General features: G+C 36.9%; 1 protein-coding gene across 2 annotated transcripts in view; it reads left to right on the top strand.

Annotated features, from left to right (window-relative positions):
• The window catches only part of VMP1 (vacuole membrane protein 1), a 187,406-nt gene extending 169,927 nt beyond the window's left edge, over positions 1-17,479 (top strand). For both annotated transcript variants that reach the window (XM_040336940.1, XM_040336939.1), the window contains exons 12-13: positions 14,615-14,717; positions 15,925-17,479. In XM_040336940.1, the coding sequence (XP_040192874.1) occupies positions 14,615-14,717; positions 15,925-16,068 (247 nt within the window). In that variant the 3' untranslated portion in view covers positions 16,069-17,479. The remainder of the gene's footprint in view (positions 1-14,614; positions 14,718-15,924) is intronic.
• The last annotated feature ends 5,003 nt before the right edge of the window (positions 17,480-22,482 follow it).

Below are 22,482 nucleotides of genomic sequence, written 5' to 3'. Positions count from 1 at the left end.
ATAGAGGTTCAGTCTTCATTGGAGTCCTAACCAAGAAGTGAAATAGTTATGCAGCTGTTAGTCCAGTACAAAAGGTTTCATAGTATGACAGAGACAAGCATTGCCAAATACCTGCCATTTGTGTGAACAGAAATTCTTAGTCAATTTCCCCTCTCTAAAGCACATTTCAGGGTTTTCCCTTACATGAATAATGCGGTATATGGTTTCCTGGTAGCTTGGTACTGTAAAGCTCACAAAAAAATGTGTGCTTTTCTGCATGCAGCCTTAATGCGATACTCATTTACAAGAAAAAACAAACGAATTTGAATGTAACATTGATTTGATTCAAGCGGAATTCTTTTAAGCAAGTGTGTATTTTAGAATACTGTTGGCCTTCAGTCATGCAACAGGGGGTCCTGGCCATCTTCCATCACTCACTCTTGAATGAGCTGATACTGGTGGCAGTGGACAGCTAGCAAATTAGAAATATCAGTCTACCTTGTTAAGATTAAGTATGGCCTCACAACGACTGTGTTAATAATGAGGTAAAATATATTGGGGGTTTTATTTTCTTCACTTTTTGGTTTTAAAGCTTCTTCGTGCGACGCTTAGTTGAAACTCATGTGAATAGAAAAAGTAAACTGTGACATCACCACACACAAAGTGCACTGAGGGTACAGTATGGCCAATGTTCTGAAGAGAAAATACCCATAGCCTTGAACCTCCCAAGTGCGCAAGTATCCTGACAGAGGCAAGGTACATCATGATTTAATCAGGCCTCCTTAGGGACCAGCCAAGGCCGTTCTGTCTAGTACATGGGTCTTCAAACTATGGCCCTCCAGTTGTTCAGGAACTACAATTCCCATCATGTCTGTGAATGACAGAGGTTTACAATGCCTCATGGGATGTGTAGTTCCGCAACAGCTGGAGGGCCGTAGTTTGAGGATCCCTGGTCTAGTACTTGGTGAGGGTCATTCCTGAAGAGAGACCCCTCCAGATGGGGAGAGGCAAATTACTTAAAGGCCACAGAACCTCCCCCAACATCAGAGAAGCTCCCCAATGACCTGCACCCTCTGTGTGAAAAAAAAAAACACAAAAACAACACACTTGCAATGTAAGTACTTGCGACATAAAAATGTTACAACAAAAAAAAGTGCCATGTGCAATAGACAGCGGGCCTTTCAGCTCGTATAAAATTGCCCTGGCTACACCAAAGGCACTGTGCAAGAAAAGGTGACGTGACCTACTGCCAGTGAAACCCCAATTGTGTGGTGCAGCCCATAAGTATTTTTCTGGCACCTCTGGGACACACCCCCCCCCCCGAGGGGCCCATCACCGGGAGCTCCATGCACCTCCCAGGCAAGACAAAGGCAGCCCCATGCAAATCAGGGAGGCATTAGAACTTAGGGCTATGGAGAAGAGTAAAATGGAAGGGGGTAAGGGAAGTTAAGTAAAAGAACTGGAGGAGGGGGGAAGCAGATAGCTATAAGCTTTCTGATCCCTCAAACAGAGCAGAAATCAGTGGAAGAGAACTAAAACCAAGTTCTCCAGAAGTTTTTAAACGTTGGTTGCTATCTGTCAGGTTAAATCGTTCAGGATAGTTTTTCAAATGTCCTGGGTGCATTAATCCTTTGCAGAGGGTCAGCCTAGGGTTAATTGAGGAGGGCAGGTACTTCCCCTTGAGACCTGCTTATTGTCAGCTGGGCTGAAAGTATCAGTGAGGAGTTGTGTGTAGAGAGAGAGACCTAACAGTGTGCTGTGTCAGAGGATCCATTGCTGGATTGTGGCCTGCTGGGGTGAGGTATACTTTATAAAAAGACTGTTGCTCTGGTTAGAGCGGTGTACTGTGCACACCAGCCTGTGGGTACAGAGATTGAACTTTTTACATACGTGCCCCTGTATTGCAAGACAAGCCTGACGTTGTTTCTTCTGCTTTGTTTTGACGTTTTGCTGAATAAAGCTATTTTTGTTTTACTGGACTGTCTGAGCCGGCTGTTCATCCCCCTGATCCCCTACACCAGGGGTCTCGAAACATTCTAAACAAAGGGCCGGTTTATTGTCCTTCAGACTCTTGGAGGGCCGGACTTTGGGCAGTGGAAGTGAAAATTTTCCTGGCATCAGTGGGAGTAAACCTCTGGTATTAGGGGGAGGAATAGTGCCCCATTGCTGTTATCATAGGGAGGAAAAGTGCCCCATTAGTGGTGTCAGTGGGAGAAATGGTGCTCCATTGTCGGTGTCAGATGGCAGAATAGTGTCTCATATCATTGGGAGGGATAAAGCTCCAAGGGCCGGATAAAGGCAAGCGAAGGGCCGCAGTTTGGAGACCACTGCCCTACACCTTATACAGCACTGTGAAGGTTTTGTGCTGGTATCACTTTATCTACCCACTTCTATGCTTCAGTTCAGTAGACAAGACATAGGCTCAATTCACAAAGCTTTAACACAAGGATATTGATCTCTATTTTAGAATATTAGATATTAGAATAACTTTCAAATCTCAAAGAACTTGGCATAAAAAAAATATATATTTTTTTTTTTTCTTCAAGGATCCTTATGCTAGTGTTTTGTCTTCATGAGTTAAGCCTCTTATAATTCTTAACATGCCTTATAAGAAGGCTTGTGTACTGTATGTGTGTTTGTGTGTGTGCTAGATGAAAGACAGAAGCACCTGGGTCTCATGTTTCTCTCCAGGGCATTGCAACCTAGATGGGTGAGTCAAGCTATTGAATTCTGAGGTCCATTCTGAGTCATCCATAATGGGATCCTGCTATTGGTTCAGCCTCAAGGAAATGGTTGGTTAAATAACATGAGAATCTTTATCAGAGCAGGAAATGACAAGTCATTAAAATACTAACCGTTGGTACTGGTGAGATCACTGCCTGGAAAAAAAAACTGTTCCAAAGTTCACATTTTCACACAGATTGAATGATAGTGTGTCTGTATAGAACATGTCATCAGTGTCTTCACATAGAAAAAGAAAAAACTTTGTTTAACTCCTCTGTTACTCATAGTTGTGATTATGTGTATTGTGGGACACAAAGAATTGCGTATAACACACACAGATCAGAATGGTGGCAAAATTACACCTGGCGTGTGTGTGATATATGTATATACACAGTGGATATAAAAAGTCTGTTAAAACATCAGGTTTCTGTTATGTAAAAAAAAATGAGACAAAGATAAATCATTTTTTACCTTGTAATGTGACTTATAAACTGTACAACTCAATTGAAAAACAATCTGAAATCTTTTAGGTGAAGGGAAGTAAAAATAAAATAATGTGGTTGCATAAGTGTGTTCCCCCTTACACTAATACTTTGTTAAAGCACCTTTTAATTTTTTACAGCACTCAGTCTTTTTGGGTATGAGTCAGCATGGCACATCTTCATTTGGCATTATTTGCCCACTCTTTTTTGCAAAAACACTCCAAATCTGTCAGATTGTGAGGGCATCTCCTGTGCACAGTCCTCTTCAGATCACCCTACAGATTTTCAATCAGATTCAGGTCTGGACTCTGACTGGGCCATTCCAAAAGTTTAATCTTCTTCTGGTGAAGCCCATTCCTTTGTTGATTTCGATGCATGCTTTGGGTCGTTGTCATGCTGAAAGATGAAGTTCTTCTTCATGTTCAGCTTTCTATCAGAAGCCTGAAGGTTTTGTGCGAATATGGACTGGTATTTGGAACTGTTTAGAATACTCTCTACCTTGACTAAGGCTCCTGTTCCAGCTGAAGAAAACCCGTCCCAAAGCATGATGCTGCCACCACCATGCTTCACGGTGGGCAAGTGATAATCAGTGTTTTTGCACCAAACATATCTTTTGGAATTATGGCCAAAAAGTTCAACCTTGGTTTTATCAGACCATAACACATTTCCCACATGCTTCTGGGAGATTTCATGTGCGTTATTGACAAATTTAGCCGGGCTTGGATGTTTTTCTTAGTAAGAAAAGGCTTCCGCCTGACCACTCTACCCCTTAGTCCAGACATTTGAAGAATACAGGAGATTGTTGTCACATGTACCACACAGATAGTACTTGCCAGATATTCCTGCAGCTCCTTTAATGTTGCTTTAGGCCTCTTGGCAGCCTCCCTGCCCAGATTTCTTCCCGTCTTTTTATCATTGTTGGAGGGACGTCCAGTTTTTGGTAATGACACTGTTGTGCCATATTTTCTACACTTGTTGATGACTGTCTTCCATGTGTTCCATAGTATATCTAATGCCTTGAAAATTCTTTTGTACCCTTCTCCTGACTGATACCTTTTAACAATGAGATCACTCTAAGGCCTCGTACACACGGGCCAGAATCTCGTCAGGGAAAAAACGTAGTTTTTCCTGACGAGATTCTTTGCAAGAATCTCTTGCCGTCCGAGTGTACAAACAGTCCTTTCTAAAGAACTGTGGTTCTTTTGAAAGGCAAGAACGCGGTGACGTCATCGCGTACGACGAGCATGCACTCGTCACATTCAATGCCGTCGCCGACATCTTGCTTCACCCTACCTATGCCTTGGAAGCTACCGCGCATGCGTCAGTCATTTCGAGCATGCGCGGGTTTCCACAGCGACAGATAAGTATACACACTCTCGGGTTTCTCATCGGGAAACAGGCCGACAAGAATCTTAACGAGAAAATAGAGAGCAGGATCTCCATTTTTCTCATCGAGATTCTGGCCAGATTTCCAGACGAGAAACCTGAAAGCCTCGTACACACGCTCGATTTACTCGGCAAGAAAGCTCTACCAGCAGTTTTCTTGCTGGTTCTTGCAGAGAAAACCGAGCATGTGTACGAGGCTTCATGCTTTGGAAGCTCTCTGCAGACCATGGCTTTTGCTGTAGGATGCAACTAAGAAAATGTCAGGAAAGACCTACTAGAACAGCTAAACTTTATTTGGGGTTAATCAGAGGCACTTTAAATGATGGCAGGTGTGTACTGACTCCTATTTAATATGAGTTTGAATGGGATTGCTTAATTCTCAACACAGCTACATCCCCAGTTATGAGAGGGTGTGCACACTTATGAAGCCACATTATTTTTTATTTTTACTTCCCCCCTAAAAGATTTCAGTTTGTTTTTCAATTAAGTTGTACAGTTTATAGGTCACATTAAAGTTGGAAAAAGTTCTGAAATTATTTATTTATCATTTAAAATGTTCCCCTTTCTGTTTATATTATCTTTGCTCATGTTGTAGATCGGATTAAAAAAGTGATCCTCTTTGTCTCCTTTTAAACATTCAGCTGGTGTGTGAAGCTTCGTACACACCACCAGCAGGTTGAACAAAAAATAAACAGACAGTTCGGATCGGAGCCGCTGTACTAAAAATCCAATGTTAGTACAGCGATCTTCCCTGCTGGGCTGTGGTGTTCTGATAGGGGGCTGGGAGCTGGTTGGCAGGCCTTTTTCGGACATGAGCCTTTGACAGAAGTCGGCTGCCATACACACGGGCCGAATGTCAGCCGGTTTCTATTGAACCAGCAATCATTTGGCGTGTGTGTACTAGTCTTAAAAATTGTATTTGAAAACATTCCCTTAATTGTATCAGTTAAGGACTGTTGACTATTGTAAAGATACTGATAACTGTATTCGTGAAGCTGCCAAAATAAGATCTCTCCAAAATTCGGCTCACCCAACAGACTATCACCTTTAACCACTTAAGGACCGCCTCCTGCACATTTACGTCGGCAGAATGGCACGGCTGGGCACGTACAGGTACGTGCTGTGCTATTGTCCAGCTGTGGGTCGCCCGCCCGCGACCCGGTCCGAAGCTCCGGGACCCGATCGCCGCTGGAACCCCTTGATCGGTCCCCAGAGCTGAAGAACGGGGAGAGCCGTGTGTAAACACGGCTTTCCCGTTCTTCACTGTGGTGGCATCATCGATTGTGTGATCCCTTTTATAGGGATACATAATTGATGATGTCACACCTACAGCCACACCCCCTACAGTTGTAAACACACATGAGGTCACACATAACCCCATCAACGCCCCCTGTGGTTAACTCCCAAACTGCAACTGGCATTTTCACAGTAAACAATGCATTTTAAATGCATTTTTTGCTGTGAAAATGACAATGGTCCCAAAAATGTGTCAAAATTGTCCGAAGTGTCCGCCATAATGTCGCAGTCACGAAAAAAATCGCTGATCGCCGCCATAAGTAGTAAAAAAAAAAAATTATAAAAATGCAATAAAACTCCCCTATTTTGTAAACGCTATAAATTTTGCGCAAACCAACCGATAAACGCTTATTGCGATTTTTTTTTTTACCAAACATAGGTAGAAGAATACCTAAACTGAGGAAAAAAAAAGTTTTTTTATATATTTTTGGGGGATATTTATTATAGCATAAAGTAAAAAATATTGCATTTTTTTTCTAAATTGACGCTCTATTTTTGTTTATAGCGCAAAAAAATAAAAACCACAGAGGTGATCAAATGCCACCAAAAGAAAGCTCTATTTGTGGGAAAAAAAGGACACCAATTTTGTTTGGGAACCACGTCGCACATCCTCGCAATTGTCTGTTAAAGCGACGCAGTGCCGAATCGCAAAACCTGGCCGGGTCCTTTAGCTGCATTTTGGTCCGGGTCTTAAGTGGTTAAAGCAACCCTTGCACTCAAATCCAAGTGGATCCAAGGGATACGACGGCGTATCTACTGATACGCCGTCGTATCCCTGTTTCTATCTATGGAACTGATCCACAGAATCAGTTTCACATAGATAGACAGAAGATCCGACATGTGTAAGGGACTTACACTGTCGGATCTAAGGATGCAGTACCGCAGCCGCCGCTGGGGGCATTTCTCGTCGAAATGCTGCTTCGGGTATGCAAATTAGCACTTACGGAGATCCACGAAGCTTTTACGCTTCGTTTTTTCTCCGTAAGTATTAGTTTGCCGTCGCAATATTAGGGCTACTTTTACAAGGCCTAAACTGTTTAGGCCTTGTAAAAGTAGACCCTTCTATCCCGCGTCGCCGTCTTTTTTTTTCAAATTATTTTTTTTCCCGCCGCAACTCGTATTTTTTTTTTTTACGCCCGTCGCGATTCTCAAAACCCGGCGCAACGTAAAACCGCGCAAAGGGAAAATGACGTCGTGAGCATGCGCAGTACGCCCGGCGCGGGAGCGCGCCTAATTTAAATGGGACTCGCCCCATTAAATTAGGAACGCCTTGCGCCGGCCGGATTTAAGTTACACATCCGAAAATTTCTAGGTAATTGCTTTGTGGATCGGGCACTTAGGTAGAAATTTTGCGGTGGTGTAACTTAAATTGAAAAAGTTACGTTGCGCCGGGTTTTTGTGGATCTGGCCCTTAGTAACAGGGTTGCTTTAAAAGCCCACTACCATGAAAATGATTGCCTTCTGATACAGTATGCACTGAATACATGAGTCTAATGTTGTGGTAACATAATAAACAAAAAAATGATTGGATCTTTATTACCAATTTTAGATTATGCATATCTCCCTCAAATTGTGTACTTTTTTTGCCCTGTTAGGGAAAGGACACCCTCAGCATTGCTAATCCATCCCCTTACAAAATTATCATCTGCAATTTAGCACTTACATTTGTATCTAAACTAACTGCTAAGAAGCCACTCGTAGTAGCCTCAGTGAGGACTACTACAGGCAGTGAATTAAAAACGGTACACACAATGAAGAATCAACCACAAATTTCCAAACTTAAATCCCAACTTTTTTTGTACGTTTTCTTTTTAACCACATCTTTTGCATGCTTGATCATTCAGTATATCAGCAGCACTGAAATGCAAAGGTATTTGTGACCCATTTCACTCTTGAACTTGAAAAGAACACACAGCATGTATGTTTGGAACACGTTATGTTAACTAGTTAAAATTTAGATGGAAATATCCATCTACATGGCTCATCAGCTTGGGCTGTTATATTTTAATATTTGCCTCTCACTTTAAGACATCTTTAATTCTTTAGCCCAGGTACACATATTTAACCTTATACCATATTGATTTAACATTTTTATTACCAAATATTGAAAGAAAATTGCGTTGACCTTATTTTGTGTTTTTATAAAATATTTTATTTAACAGTCCATTAGAAATTCATCAATGATAAAAATTGTTAATTATAAAAAATAATAAAGTTTCACATTTAATCAACTGATTCGTGTACAAGATGTTTTTACAAGTTACAAGGATAAAAATAAAATAAAAATTGGGGGATTTTATCAGAACAGCATATACTGTATATTTAAAGATGACAGCAGATAGCGATATTTTCCAGTACACTGCTGACTTCCTCCTCAATAACCTTGTAGAACCGTGGTTCCCAACTTCAGTCCTCAAGTGTGCTCAACAGGTCATGTTTTCAGAATTTCCTTTACTGTGCACAGATGCTTTAAAGGCTAGGTTCACCTTTTAAAAAACAATAAATGCACATGTTCTGCAGAAAAAAAAGCATGTATTTTAATTTTTTTGCAGAGGCCTGCAAAGCACAACAGGCTTTCTGCACTTTTATGCTTAGTACACAAAATCCGAAAATCTGATGAAAAATACCACTTTTGAATCAAATGTGTAATAATCAGATCGCTAGTACACCGCTTACAAGTGCCGATCATGGTCGTTCAAGCAAAATTTTCCGAAAAGACAAACGCAAAAAAAAATTCTCGTACGATACCAGAATGCACAATTTTTGTTTTAATTAGTACAAGATTCACCCCCCCCCCCCCCAAAAAAAAATCGGAACATCAAAACCCACATACTCAGAAGCGTCAATATACAATACATTACAGTACAATACAACACATTACATCACTTCTGAAGTTGTATTCTGTCGTACGAGAACTTTTGTAACTTTAGTAACCTCTTTATTTTCGATATGAGACTAACATGCTGAAAGAAAACATATTCTGATCATTTGTAAGAGTCCATTATGAACTACAAGTCCATTTGCGGAGGGAAGATGTAGTCTGTGAATGAATAACGTGGTATGCGGGTGGAGCACCGCACAGCCACACCAATTTTAAACATGACAGTGGCTTGTGGGGAGAGGAACCCTGACACATTGTCACAGGAGGGGGTGCTCTGGGGATGGGAAAGGGGTGCTTAGAAACATGTTACCCCAACAAAAATAGGTAACTTGTTCCTAAAGGTGAATTTAGCTTTTTATTCAGTGTCCATGGCTTGGAATTAATGACAGCCATTAGGGAAATTTGGTTGGCAAACTGTAGAAGAAGAATGCCAGTTGTCATGTTGCTGTCTCTTGCCCTCCAATGGCACCTTACATAGAGAAATAGGGTTCCTTGTTACAAAAGTCTGATATGTCAGTTTCTTTAAAGGTGGGGGGATTTCTTTATGTATATTTTTAATGTTCTTACTAGATCTTTCACATAATGGTTATTTTTGAAATGGTGTAATGCTGTTTAATCTAACTTCTTCATTATGCAAAACATTGGGATCATCTTAATCTATTTTGTGCTAGATTTTTTTTTTAATGGATGTCATGCATAACATTTTTCCAATTTTTTTAATAGAATTGCTGATATTGCTTTTCTCTTGGTAAAGTGAAAGCAGGCAAAACTAGTCTGCATCTTTTGATAGAATGGAAGTCCCAAAAGATATTGAATGTGTGTGTTCCGTATGTGTGTGTGTATATGATATATATATATATATATATATATATATATATATATATATATATATATATATATATATATATATATATATATATGTGTGTGTATAATATATATATATATATATATATATATATATATATATATATATATATATATTATATAATATATATAATATATATATATATAATATATATTGTGTGTGTGTGTGTGTGTGTGTGTGTGTGTGTTTGTGTATTTTAGTTACATATTATATGTGTGTGTATATGTGTATGTATGTATATATATATATATACTTCTTTTTTTTATCATTTCCAGGTCTCAGTACAGTTAGATCACTCTTCTTGTGTTACATAGCGTTTAAATATATTAACCATATATACCATACTTTGTTCTTTTCTAAAAGCTTCTAAAAAATATTTTGCAACATTTCCTGATTAATGGCTGAGCCCCTTTATTGTTATATCCTAGCGATGCTCTTAATTTAGTACAGATTTTGAAACTGAGGGACAAACAAGGGTTTTAACACTTTTATTCTTAAAAATTGTATTTGTGTGTAAAAAGGATAAATTAATTGCCTTGATAAATGCAGTCAGACCAGAAAACAATGCTATAACAATTATAAAAAAATAAGTTGAAGTGATAATAAGTGATATCAAACAAAATGTAGTAGTTTTATGTTTTAGAAAAAAAATATGGTGAATTTATTTACATTGCCAGTACGCCTTGTGGTGTCTTCTAATACAGTATGCTACAGAGAAGGCATTCTAGTAAAATAATTATTTAGAAGAAAATGTAAGATGATTTAAAATATTAGAATCTATCATTCCCAATGATCAGAAATAATGTAAGTATCAAATCATGACTCTTAATTTTAAATTTGCATCAGATACACCAGTGCCGAATACATTAAAATATGCTGAAATTTAACTCTTAAATACAATTTTTTTTTTTAATAGGCTGAAATAAGTAATCGGGTGCGTAGCTTTTCTCTACTGTAGACGCAAAGAGAATTGTGGCTATAAACCTAATTATTTGGAGATATTGAACCTGAACTTTTAGAAAGCAGGCAACAAATACTATAAATGAGATTGTGTAAAATATGTTTTATAAAAATGTGTAAAATATGTTTTATTGTATAAATATATTTTTTTTGGATTACACATAAAATCAGTTATTACATTGGACATGCTGAAATTTATTCTCCAGTGATGAAGATTATTCCAAACATAAAGCAAAGGAAGCGTTTGTTTAAGACATAACATTTTTTACTAATAACTTTCCATTTGTTACAAGTAAAATCTTCTTTTTGCAGATAGGCACCAAGCACATGAATGGAAAGTGAACGTTTTTACTAAAATAACCTTAAACCTATTAGAGTTTTACCTCAAAAGCCACATGCTCTGTTTGCTTGAAGCTGCTCTAAAACCTCAGCATAAACGTGTGAAGTCACACTTTCACTTGACAGCTTGTACTCTTCATATGTTTGAAGGCAAATATACTTAATGGTTAGTGGCACTGTTCTAAATTGTTTTGTGGAGTAAGATGTCAGTAAAGTGGCTGAGCAAACATTTTATGAATGAAATACCAACCAGATACTATATTGATTAGAAAAAGAAGTTAGAAAATTAGCAATATAGTGTGAAACAATACAAGCAGAACAAAATGTGTCTTAAACTAGTAGGGGAGGCTAAAAAGAGATTCTAATTTATAACAAATTAACAGAATAATCAATGATCAAGTATTTGTAGATATGTATTGTGGCAAAAATTGAGCCTAGCCCCATAGAGCCTATAGTTTTATTTATGTTTTAAACTATAATAAAAATGTAATATAGTCTTTACCTTTGCAGCCGTGTGTAGACTAGTCATCTTAGGGGCTAACACAGTCATTGCACGACATCAGCATCTTGCTCATACTCTTAGTAAAAGGGTTCCCAGAGTGATTTGTTTTCCCAGGATAATCATCAATTCCAGCCCTGTCTGATGATTCAACTATTTGCTGAAATTACTAATCTATAGCAGGAAAGCATGACCGATCATGGTAGCCCTACAATTTTGCCATGAATTAAATATTTATCGTTAGTCTTTTATTTGGATGGTTGTGCTTTGTATGGGTTCATATAGAGAAGAAAAATAGTTTTGGAAATTAATTAGGGGTTACTGAATAAGCATATATTTTTCCAAATTATACAAATGGTTATATTAAAAATAACATATACTTAAAAAGGTAAGCAGATGATACCAAGTTATTTCCTTAAGCACATAAAATAATAATTTACTGTATGTGCATATGTACATTTAACTATTTTATATATATATATATATATTAAGCTCTAACAATCTCTAACAAGCAGGGCCCTCTGTTTCCTATTGTATTGTAACTGTAATGTCTGCCTTCGTTTTGTAAAGGACTGCGCAAACTGTTGACGCTGTGTGTATGTATATTATTTTATATATATATATATATATATATATATATTATGCACACATGCGTCATGCAGCTTGATGAGGAACATTGTTTTGTTTGAAACTGTGCAGTCGCTTAATTCAAATTACCTTTTATTGTATATTAAGATTTGAAGTAAAGAGAATATTGTAAAGACCGGGATTGCATCTTTCATTTATTGATATGTGTCTGGTGGAAAATTGAAGAGGTCCACATTTGATGTGATCTTATAAGAAGTACTGTAGCTGATTCCTCCTGTATTGAATTGAATTGAATTGTAATTTTACTGTCTGCTCTAACGTAAAGTGCTGCGCAAACTGTTGCGCTATATAAATCCTGTATAATGGTAATAATAATATACTGGCTGCTCAGCAGAAGTGTCCCACCCTGATTTATATTTATATATATATATTAGGGCTGTTACTGATCAAAATGTTTGTGTTCGACTAATCAATTTTTTTTTAATCGATTAATCGACTAATTTCGATTAATTATAACGCACATACAGATCCAACTACTTTTAGCTGATCTCCTTGCAGGCTGATTCCCAGTGCAGCTACCAACCACTAGAAAAATGGATAGCAGGATACAAAAAACGCACAAAGACAGCGCTCAATGAGAATAGCATTAAAACTTTTATAGTCTTCAAGTAGGTAACAAAATAAATATTGCACTGGAGATAAAATCGATGTAGCTACATAAACTGTAAAAAAGGTGCGAGTAATACCAAACGGTAGCAAAAGCAGTCATAAAAACATGTAGCTAAGTATGATACTGGTATAAAAATGTGTACAACGATACCACTGCTGAATCCAGATGAGGAGGGGCTAACATCAGTCCGTCGGCATGTAGATGTCCCGTGAAGGGAACTATCGCAACTCCCAGTGGATGGTTGTAGAATCCCAGGTTGATAGAGGGAAGTGATAGAGGGAAGTGTAACAACCCTTGCGTGTGGCAGATAGTAAGGTCCCGCCGGCATGCAGATATGAAGGCACAGCAAAGGAGCCCTTCAGATGGACACGGCAAGCCCCGCCAGTGTCCATCACATCACCGGATCTCCGACGGAACTCCCTGAAGACCAGGAAGCCAGCGGAGAGGTGAGTACCGATCAAAAGAATTTTGATCTATCGAAAAAATTAAAGATTAATTTGATGAATTAATAGTTAATTTCCACAGCCCTAATATATATATATATATATATATATATATATATATATATATAGATATATATATAGATAGATATAGATATATAGATAGATTTTATATATATAATGTATATATATGTGTGTGTGTGTATATATATATATATATATATATATATATGTATATATCTATAGATGGATATCTAGATAGATAGATAGATAGATAGATAGATAGATAGATATCTCTATTTATCTATCATTTTTATTCATATATTTATCATGTCTACAGAATGTTGTTTTTCCAGCTTAAACAAGGTCCTAATCTTGGAATTGCGTTTTTTTTTTTAAAAAAGCTTCCATGTAATATCTTTAGTTCCAAACTGTAATAATGTAAGCATTATTAATCAGCTTAATGTTATCATCATGTGCTTTTTTCAACAAGAGATCTGCTTTAAAAAGTGCAAGATTGGAGCCCATCTCGTTAGCCAATTTTAATAATGAATATTTCAACCTGTGCTGTGAGTTTGTTCCATGCACTTACTACTTTCTGATTCAGCTATTCGTACATCGGCATATCGCTGTAGGCAACCCTTAAACCGGTGTCGGTGTGTGAAGTGTTGGCTGACTGATGCTTGTAATTATGTAATAATGGCTATTGTGTTTTATCCATGTCCTTATATACAACAAGGTTGTTGCAGGACTCGGGAGGGTTCACTTAATTTACTAGTTAAACTGCAGAAGAAATGAAAATCATTACAAAGCACAATTGCTTACTAATGTAACCAAATAATGTAATTGCGATGCAGATTCAGAGTACTTGCTTTGTTTCGCTTTTTTTTATCAGTGACTTCTGACCAGCAGGGAGGTCCCTTCAGAGCTAGCTAATCCGTTCTTTTGCAATAACATGACGCATTCATAAGATTAATAACTCTTCCAGTGCCAGAGGAAGACATGATGTATGGTAAAACACCATGTTCTGTTCTGTCAGGCTGTTAAAGGGTTAGGATACTGAGCTTTTTTTTTTCTTTTTTTTCTCCCCTTCTTCTTTAAGGAAAGGTACGCCTTTCTGAACACTAAAGGGGCGAGTTTAGAAAAGGGTGGGCAGTTTCTGTTTCAAGTGAGGATGACACAAGCACCACTCATTTCCTTATTAATCGGTTCAAACCAGTTCTTACAGGAACCGCTGGTGATAAATGTGGGAGTTCCCAGAAGTCATTCATTTGGTTTTCTGCACTGCAGCAGTGCACATAACCCAGCTAAGAGCTTCCCTCACTGTCCTTCTGAGCTGCCTTCATATCGTAGCATGCCACATTCATATGTTCCATCCTGAGTAAGTACATCTCTAACTGCTTTCCCTTTCCTCTTCTTCTTCTTTTTTTTTTCTTTTCCTTTTCTTTTTTTTTTTTTCTTTCTTTTTTTTCTTTTTTTTTCTCCCGGCTTGAAAATGGACCCAGGTCTGTTCCAAGTATTGGACCTTCTCTGCAAAAGCCGTTCCAAGAATACCTAGAGGCTCAAAGAAAGAAACTTCATCATAAAGTAGAAAAAGGAGCCCCACAGGTAAGAACACTGCACTTCTGTATAGGGGGTACTAGTCTTGTCAGCCCATGCAGCATCACGTGTTTGTTATTAGAAAATGTTGTTTTATGTTGTTTTATTGGAACATAATCCCTTTTCACATTCATTAGTCAACAATTGCACTTTTATTTTTTCTATTTCCTATTTTAATCCATGTGTAGTTTTTTTTAATAGATCTTTATTTTTTCTATTACAGTCACTGTTAAAATATAAGTGTAATAACTACTGATTTACATGCCCTGACAAATGTTTTTTTTTAAAATATATATATATATATATATATAATTTACATTATATTTATTTTTGTTTATTTTTTCTATATATATATATATATATATATATATATATATATATATATATATATATATATATATATATATATATATATATATATTTATATAGGTGTGTATATAATTTGTTTTATCTAGAGATATATATGTATATATTAAATATATCTATATATTTAAAAAAAATATATATATATACAATTTAGCAAATACCGGGCACATGCAATCAACAGTTATTACAACAGCCATTGACAAAAATGTATTGATTACCCTTTTGTACTAGCCTACAATATAAGACACTTTCCCTTGTGTTTTTCATAGCTATCTGAGATTGGAGTCATGTGTCAGTATAGAAGCTACATTTTGCTACAAGCACAGCTTGCTGTTAATCCCTATTTATCTGGAAACTCATCATAGACCTTTGCCACTAGTGATCTAGAGCCTGCAGGTTGTCGGATAGGTAGATCACAGAATTGAGCCACCGTTGAATATATATATATCTTCAAGTGGTGGACAGAATTTTCCTATAACAGTGTAACTGACGCCTGAAACTTTTTTATTTTATAGTTTAACACTGCCTCCTACTGGACAAATGGCACTACATAAAAAAAGAAAACGTGATAGCTACTAGGTCTTGGTACCTTGTAAGATAATGAAATGATTGAATGTACAGTATAGCCAGACTTTGAAATCGTGAGTCTTTTGTGTGCTTTGGTTAGTATAGTAGAGATAGTATTCGTACATACTGACATTAGGGTTTAGAAAAGACAGTATGTACCAGTCTGGAATGAAAAGGCAGCTAACATGAGTCAGTATTTAGACACACGAGGTGGGGCATGTTTTGTTATTTCTTCCTATAATGATTTCACCATACTGCATTGTTGTGCCTTTTATTTCTACAGAGTGAAAACTGGTTATCATGGGCATTTGAGAAGCTGGTCATCATTATGGTGTTCTATTTCATTCTTTCCATCATCAACTCTATGGCACAGAGCTACGACAAGCGTGTTCAACAGAAAAAAGTATCTGTTGAGAAGACAAAATAAGGGGGAAGGACTCTGGGAGTAAATGGGCGGGTGACACAAAAAAGACAAAATGCTACTAAGAACCTCATTTGACCTGATTAACCGTTAAAATGCAAAATTGGCAATTTAAGCTTTGGACATTTTAAAAACAAAATCATTTTTTTTTTTTCAAAATCATATTAAATTATTTTTTTCTAATATTTTTTTTTCACACTATAAAATGGTAACCATTTATATACTGTGGATAAGAGTCTTTGGCAAAATAAGGTAATGTATATCCTTTTCTTTTTTTTTTTTGATCCTCATAGTATTTTATTTACAAACGGTTTATCCTTTTCTTAACATCTCATTTTTTTTCTCTCTCTCTCTTATGGTGAGTTAGTTTTAATTTCTTTGTAGCCCATATCTTGCCACTCAGGGTACTGTTTCACAGTATTTTCTTTCTCCCATGTTTTTGGCCAAGAAAATTTGAGGCCTTTGTTTTCCTCTGTGTAGCAGCACTAATGGGTTGAATAAATAAGGGACTATTTGCCTGTATGCTGCTTGTGTCTATAGGAAAGCACAAGGTGAAATTTAGAATTTCTTGACTGATAACTGTGGGAGCATGAAAACCACAACGTCACGGTACACCTAAAGGGTCTGTGGCCTTTAGACTTTTGTGGAACTACATTGTTTCATGCAGTGCTGGAACCTGTATTTTACAGCAGCTAAAGTGCCATAGTTTACCTACTGTAGCTTATTTCATTGAAAGCAGGACAGGGTGTTGCAGTGCATCACCTTTTGGACTGTTCTAGTTGGTGTGAAATAAAGTCAAGTTGTGACTTTCGGTGTTTACTTTGACTGGACGAACCAATTGAAAGTGCTGTTCAGACTTTTGTCATATGACTAGAGGGAGACATTACCACATTGCTGTGCAGTGTGCTCCCGTGACCCTGTAAAACTGAAGACCTGTAGAGTTCTTGACAAGTCTGGTTTGCACATGGACTATATTACGGCATGATGGCCTAACTTTTGATAGGTGCCCTGCTAGTCTACAATTTCAGGTGTCCAGTTTACTTTTTTGCTAATAAATCGCTTGTCTGTAACATTATGGGAGAGATAAGGAACTCAAATCTCTAACACAGGCTTTCAGTTTGCGTGGGTTAAACCATCGTTAACCATCTATTAACTTTTAAAAAAAAGTTCTGATAGTCTTGGCAAAGATAATGCAATGCTGTCTGCCCGGCAATAATTGGAGGTAGGAATTGTACATTATTCGGTGCCCTTACCCATTGTCTTGGTTTTGAGGTGCTCATTGAAATCAGTGAACACAGTTGGTAACCGTCCAGTTCTTTATAAGCTGACTTGCTTTTTTGTTTTTGTTGTTTTAATTCTGTACTTATAGAATGGAACGTTGAAACTGAACTTTATAAAGCCACCTTTGATCATTCCAGAACTTCTCGTGTCTGTTTTTTACCCACCCTAAGTTTTAATTTTCATTCTTTCTTTGTGATATGTGCTTAGTTTTATATTTCTCTTGCATTGATTCTTTTGTCCACTCCACCCACGTAGCTGTTGGACCAAAGTTGATTGCGTGCGTGTTAATCCTCCCTGTAGAAAAACCTTTTGTCTGTGATTTCCCAATCACTCTTGCCTTGCAGAAGCAGGAAGAAGGAAGTGTGTATTTAGCTCTGGCGCTGCCTTTACTGCTGACTTAATATTACAGCTGGCTTCCTAGAAAACGTCTTCATGGTTCCACTTGTTTTCCTGCCAAGCCTGAGTCATTGGCAGCTAAGTTAACTCTTCAGAGCACCATTTTTCTTTCATTACATTTTTAGGTTTCAATATTGATTTATATAACTACTATGAAGTTTTAGATTATTTTTTAATTGGTAATTAGGCTTCATTCCACGTTTTCCTTTTGGCTTTATAAGATCAGGCTGCAATATAATGTTGCTCCTTAAAGGCAAATATAAAAGTATTTTATAACATACTAATATTTATGCCCACCCAAGAAAGTGCCCCCATACACTGATTGGTAAGGCCTAGTTTACTGAAGATATTAATTCTGGGCTCAAACTTTGGATGGCTTAGATCTTTAATGGTTTACAGGTTTTTAATACAAGTACCAGCTTCTAATCCTTGGCACTCGTGCAAAAAAACTGACATCATGCTGTACTTGAATGGTGTCCTGGATGCTAGTATCCATCTGAGGGAATCAAGGGGTGCAGGGTCACAGTGGACTGATGTTACTGCCATCACCCAGTGTGAAGCAATCGCCTAGACCTTCTGTATTAATGATACCTTCACTAGTAGACTTTTTGCACTCTGGCTGAGCACCCAGTAGACCTTTTCATGCCCCTATTTAGATCGCAGGGTTACAAAGGTTGTCTTACCATGTTAGATACCTGGGAGCAGCAATCTGCACTTGCAGTTTTTTTCTTTTGATTTATTTAGTGAGCAAGGTTTTATGGTTACAGACATTTGTCTTTTTAATTATTTTGAATGTCTTATATGTTTGGCCATACAGGTTTATAGATGCAAAATGTTTAAGATCCGGCTGCTCTACATTCAGATCTAGGCACCTTCTGGCTGAGTTCATGTTGCTGACTCATCCAGAAAATGTAATAAAACATCAGATCTTATCAAAGCACTTTATCACTTAGCCCTAAAGCTAAGGTTGTTTTACAAAGAGCAAATGAATTCCAAGAAAAAAAATGTTGTATTATAATACGTCAAAGTAACAATTATAATCTCATTATTCTGTTTAGATCTGTTTCATCATACATGTATGCCATGTGTCATTTCATTACGCATACATTGCCATTCATTTGTACTAATAACGTCACTTGCTCAGCCTGCCGGAAAATGCAAGTAGTGACCAATAGGCGCTACATGCTGGTACCAACACTTTCCCTGTACCTGTTGGCTGCTGTCTGTGGCTGAAAAGGATCTCCTGTCCCCACTTTGTGTTTTGTCAGTCTTGAGATCCTTCTGTTCTCAGCAGAAACATTCCAAGTGAATGAGTCAACAACTAATGACGCATGTGGGACCGTTTTGCAATCGAGTTCCAGCTTAAAAAGTTCACAAGCATTATCGGAAACAAACAGCACAAAAGTACACTGTGAAGTACAATACTAAAAACTATAGACTTCATGGTAATAAAATGTGCTCTGTTTATTTGAGTTTATATGGATATCGCCTTATATTGATACTGACCTTGAATTTGTATATGTGGAAATGTCAGTGGTGTGCTCTTTTTAAATTGTAACATTGATTTAGTGATACTATAATTCTTATTCCACACTGTAGCTTGTATTGATTGACGCTGGTAAATGCAGATAGTGGATGATGGTGAATCAAGAGCGTTGCAGTTTTCAGTTTGGTTTTCTGCATAAAATTATACACTGATTTAACTGTTTCCAGACAGACGATTTACTCTTGCATGTCTCACACTGTTCTGTCAGCAGCTGCACTGCTGTTAGTATATGTGAAGAACAGAGTAGTTACAGCCCCGCCTCTCTTTATGAATTCATTCATAAAAATAGGGGGAAGGGGGCTGGGTTGCAAGTCAGATTCATTTTATGAATCCATATGTGGATAGAATAGTAGAGGCAGACAGAGCATGTATTACCATCATCATAGATCTCAGGGGCAATTGAGGTATGTAGAAGCATGGTATGTGTTTTTTTTTGTTTTTATATATTATACCCCTTTTTTTCTAGTGTTAGATAAAAGTTAAAACATTTTTTAGCAGGGCTCTGTTGACAAATTCAGTATGATATGTATTACCCCTTCAATATATTATTTGAATATGTTAACCCACAATTCAGTTTTCAGCATCACAAGTCACAGCCATTGTCTTCAGAACCATTGTATCTTGCCTATTGTGTGTACATTGCACCTTCATCTACCGTCGTGACATCTCCATGGCTCTACCATCCTGTCGGATAGCTTATCAGACTGATGTTGACTGTTGGATCTCATGGCAACAACAGTCGGTAGGCTGTCTGACATTTTGGTGTCGTTCACCTGACCAACCTTGTCTTGATCATAACTGTGTTTTTCGTTTTATGTCCGTAATAATGAAATGCATTTCCACCAAAGCCTTTTTCATTGAATTTTTTTTTTCAAATGCGCACATTTTTCTTCTTTTTATATTCACTTTTTTTCTAAACAGAATCGCAACCTCATACAGTAAGATAAGTAGTTGGTTAAAAAAAATAGCATGCCCATAATTTGGTATATATGTTTAGTAGATGCAATAGTTGTGAATAGTGAACCTTGCTTTGGTGACTGTTTGTTGACTAATAATGTAAAAAAAATACTTCAAAATGCAGTGTGTGCCAACTGATTAAATAAATGATCAGTCTTGTAATGTATATGGATGCAGTTTTTGGTGCTTGTTTAAGCCCAGGTACTACATAATCTATATAAAAACAAATGAGTTTATCCTAGAAGTCCTGTGGTTGCATTTCATTTGCTTTCCCAACACAAGTGCCTCTGTTGCTTTGTATATTTTTGCACACCATATAGCATTTGACAACACCCCCTTTAGAAAATGTTGAACATATCTTTATAGGTGATTATACTTAAAGTGGAAGTAAACCCCCCTATCGTTTTCAGCCAAGGAAGCTGCCATCTTGGCCTCTGTTTATTCTTCAACTACCATGATGCTGAACATGTGATCAGTTATGACACCAGCCATTGGATGGTTTGACAGTTTGGTTGAGAGCACAAGCAATGTGACAGCTATTCCTGCATGTTCCAGGAATGTAACTGTTCTTTGAAATGTTAAATCCGTTTACTTCCGCTTTAACAGTCCATGAAAGAAAACACGTAATGTAATTGTAGTCTAGTTCCTAGTTTTGTGATAAACATTTATTTTCCAATATTTTTATTCAGAAATATTTTAACAAGTACAAGATCAGCAGTTAACATTGTAATAGGAAGTAATTGTACAATAACAAATCGGTTATGGTTCGGTTGCATCACTGACAATATTATGAGAAACATTTCTAATAGTGAATGGATTTAATTTTCTATTCATAGATCAAATGGATAAGTACATGTGTTAATAACTTTAGATGATGGGACTACACTGCATAATTAATTAATTATTTTTTAGCTCTGTAGTCCCCCATGGTTGCCAACATAACATTTTGAATAGCTTATTGATTTTTCTGTATTTTCTGTAAATATAATACATTATATAAAATATTTATAACGTTTCTCCAGCACTAGAGTAATAACTTATTTCACATGCACTTTAAAACATACCTTTTTGAAACGTATTTAATCGATTTTTTGATTTCAAAGTTCTTTATTAAATTTATAAGATCCCATGTTTGTGTTTGAAACACTGAAACACTAAAAACAGAGCTTATTTCGGCACACAATAACACAGAAAAATTTGTAAATAGATAATCCGAGATGCTTATCATATTGCTTGCATGTTTTAGCTATTTGTCTCAAGAGTTTAGACAAAAAAAAGTAAAAAGGTATACTCTTCAACATACCCTGCCAGTATTTATTATTTCAGTTAAGGTGGGCACAAACCTCCTCAAGGGAAGGTTGGAGCACATGCCAACTGTTGAGAAGTGGTCTTGTTTTTGTGGTTTCAGGCATTAATATGCACATTCAAATCGCTTGAGCATGCATATTTATGCCTGTGGAGCAGAGTGAAGGAAGCTTAGCCAAATACCTTCAGGACTGGCTTCTCTTAGGTTTTTCCCTTTAGTTGTTTGTGTCATCAGCCGTCACTCTTACAGCTAGATTCCTCAGTTCTTCTATATCATGAAGAATCCACCAATGGAGAGGGACACCATTGTTTTGCTTTTGATATAGCTGTTTTCATTGCACTGAATTGGGAATAGGTTTCCTTTGGCATTCCAAAAGATATAAGAAACCAACACATGACTTAACTGCAACCACCTAAAAGTTAAATGTCATCTTCGGTTGGAGGTGACCTTTAATTTTATTGAGAATAGTAGCTTTATTTATATGTCTTTTTTTTTTTTACATAAACAAAGAGATTCTTCAGCTCTCATATAGTTTGTACCTAATTTCTTTGCACATACTTCTTGAAAACTGTTTATAATGTATTTTAGCAGACTGTAAATATCTAACCTGTGTTTTAGTTTCACATTATTCATGGATAAGCTGAATTTAACCAATGTATTCTTAATCTGGGAATGTTTTTCTTTTGTTCTTTTTTTTTTTTTAATTTTTTTTATCAATAAAAGGAGAATTCCAAATATAAATCCTCTGAGTGAATTTTTTATCATCATTGCATGCAAGTGTATTTTTGATTCTGCTAACTGATTACTGTGTCCATTTCTGGTTAGGAATTAGGTTGTGTGGCTGAAGGTGTGAAGTTAGGTAGAATATAGGATTAAAGGGGTTGTAAAGACAAAAATATTTTCCTCTTAAATTAAAGTCTGACAGTAGCTGATA

This window comes from Rana temporaria, chromosome 2 (assembly GCF_905171775.1).
Source record: "Rana temporaria chromosome 2, aRanTem1.1, whole genome shotgun sequence".
NCBI lineage: Eukaryota > Metazoa > Chordata > Amphibia > Anura > Ranidae > Rana > Rana temporaria.
The sequence above is the reverse complement of the archived record's forward strand: the minus strand, read 5'-3'. Positions and strand labels throughout refer to the sequence as shown.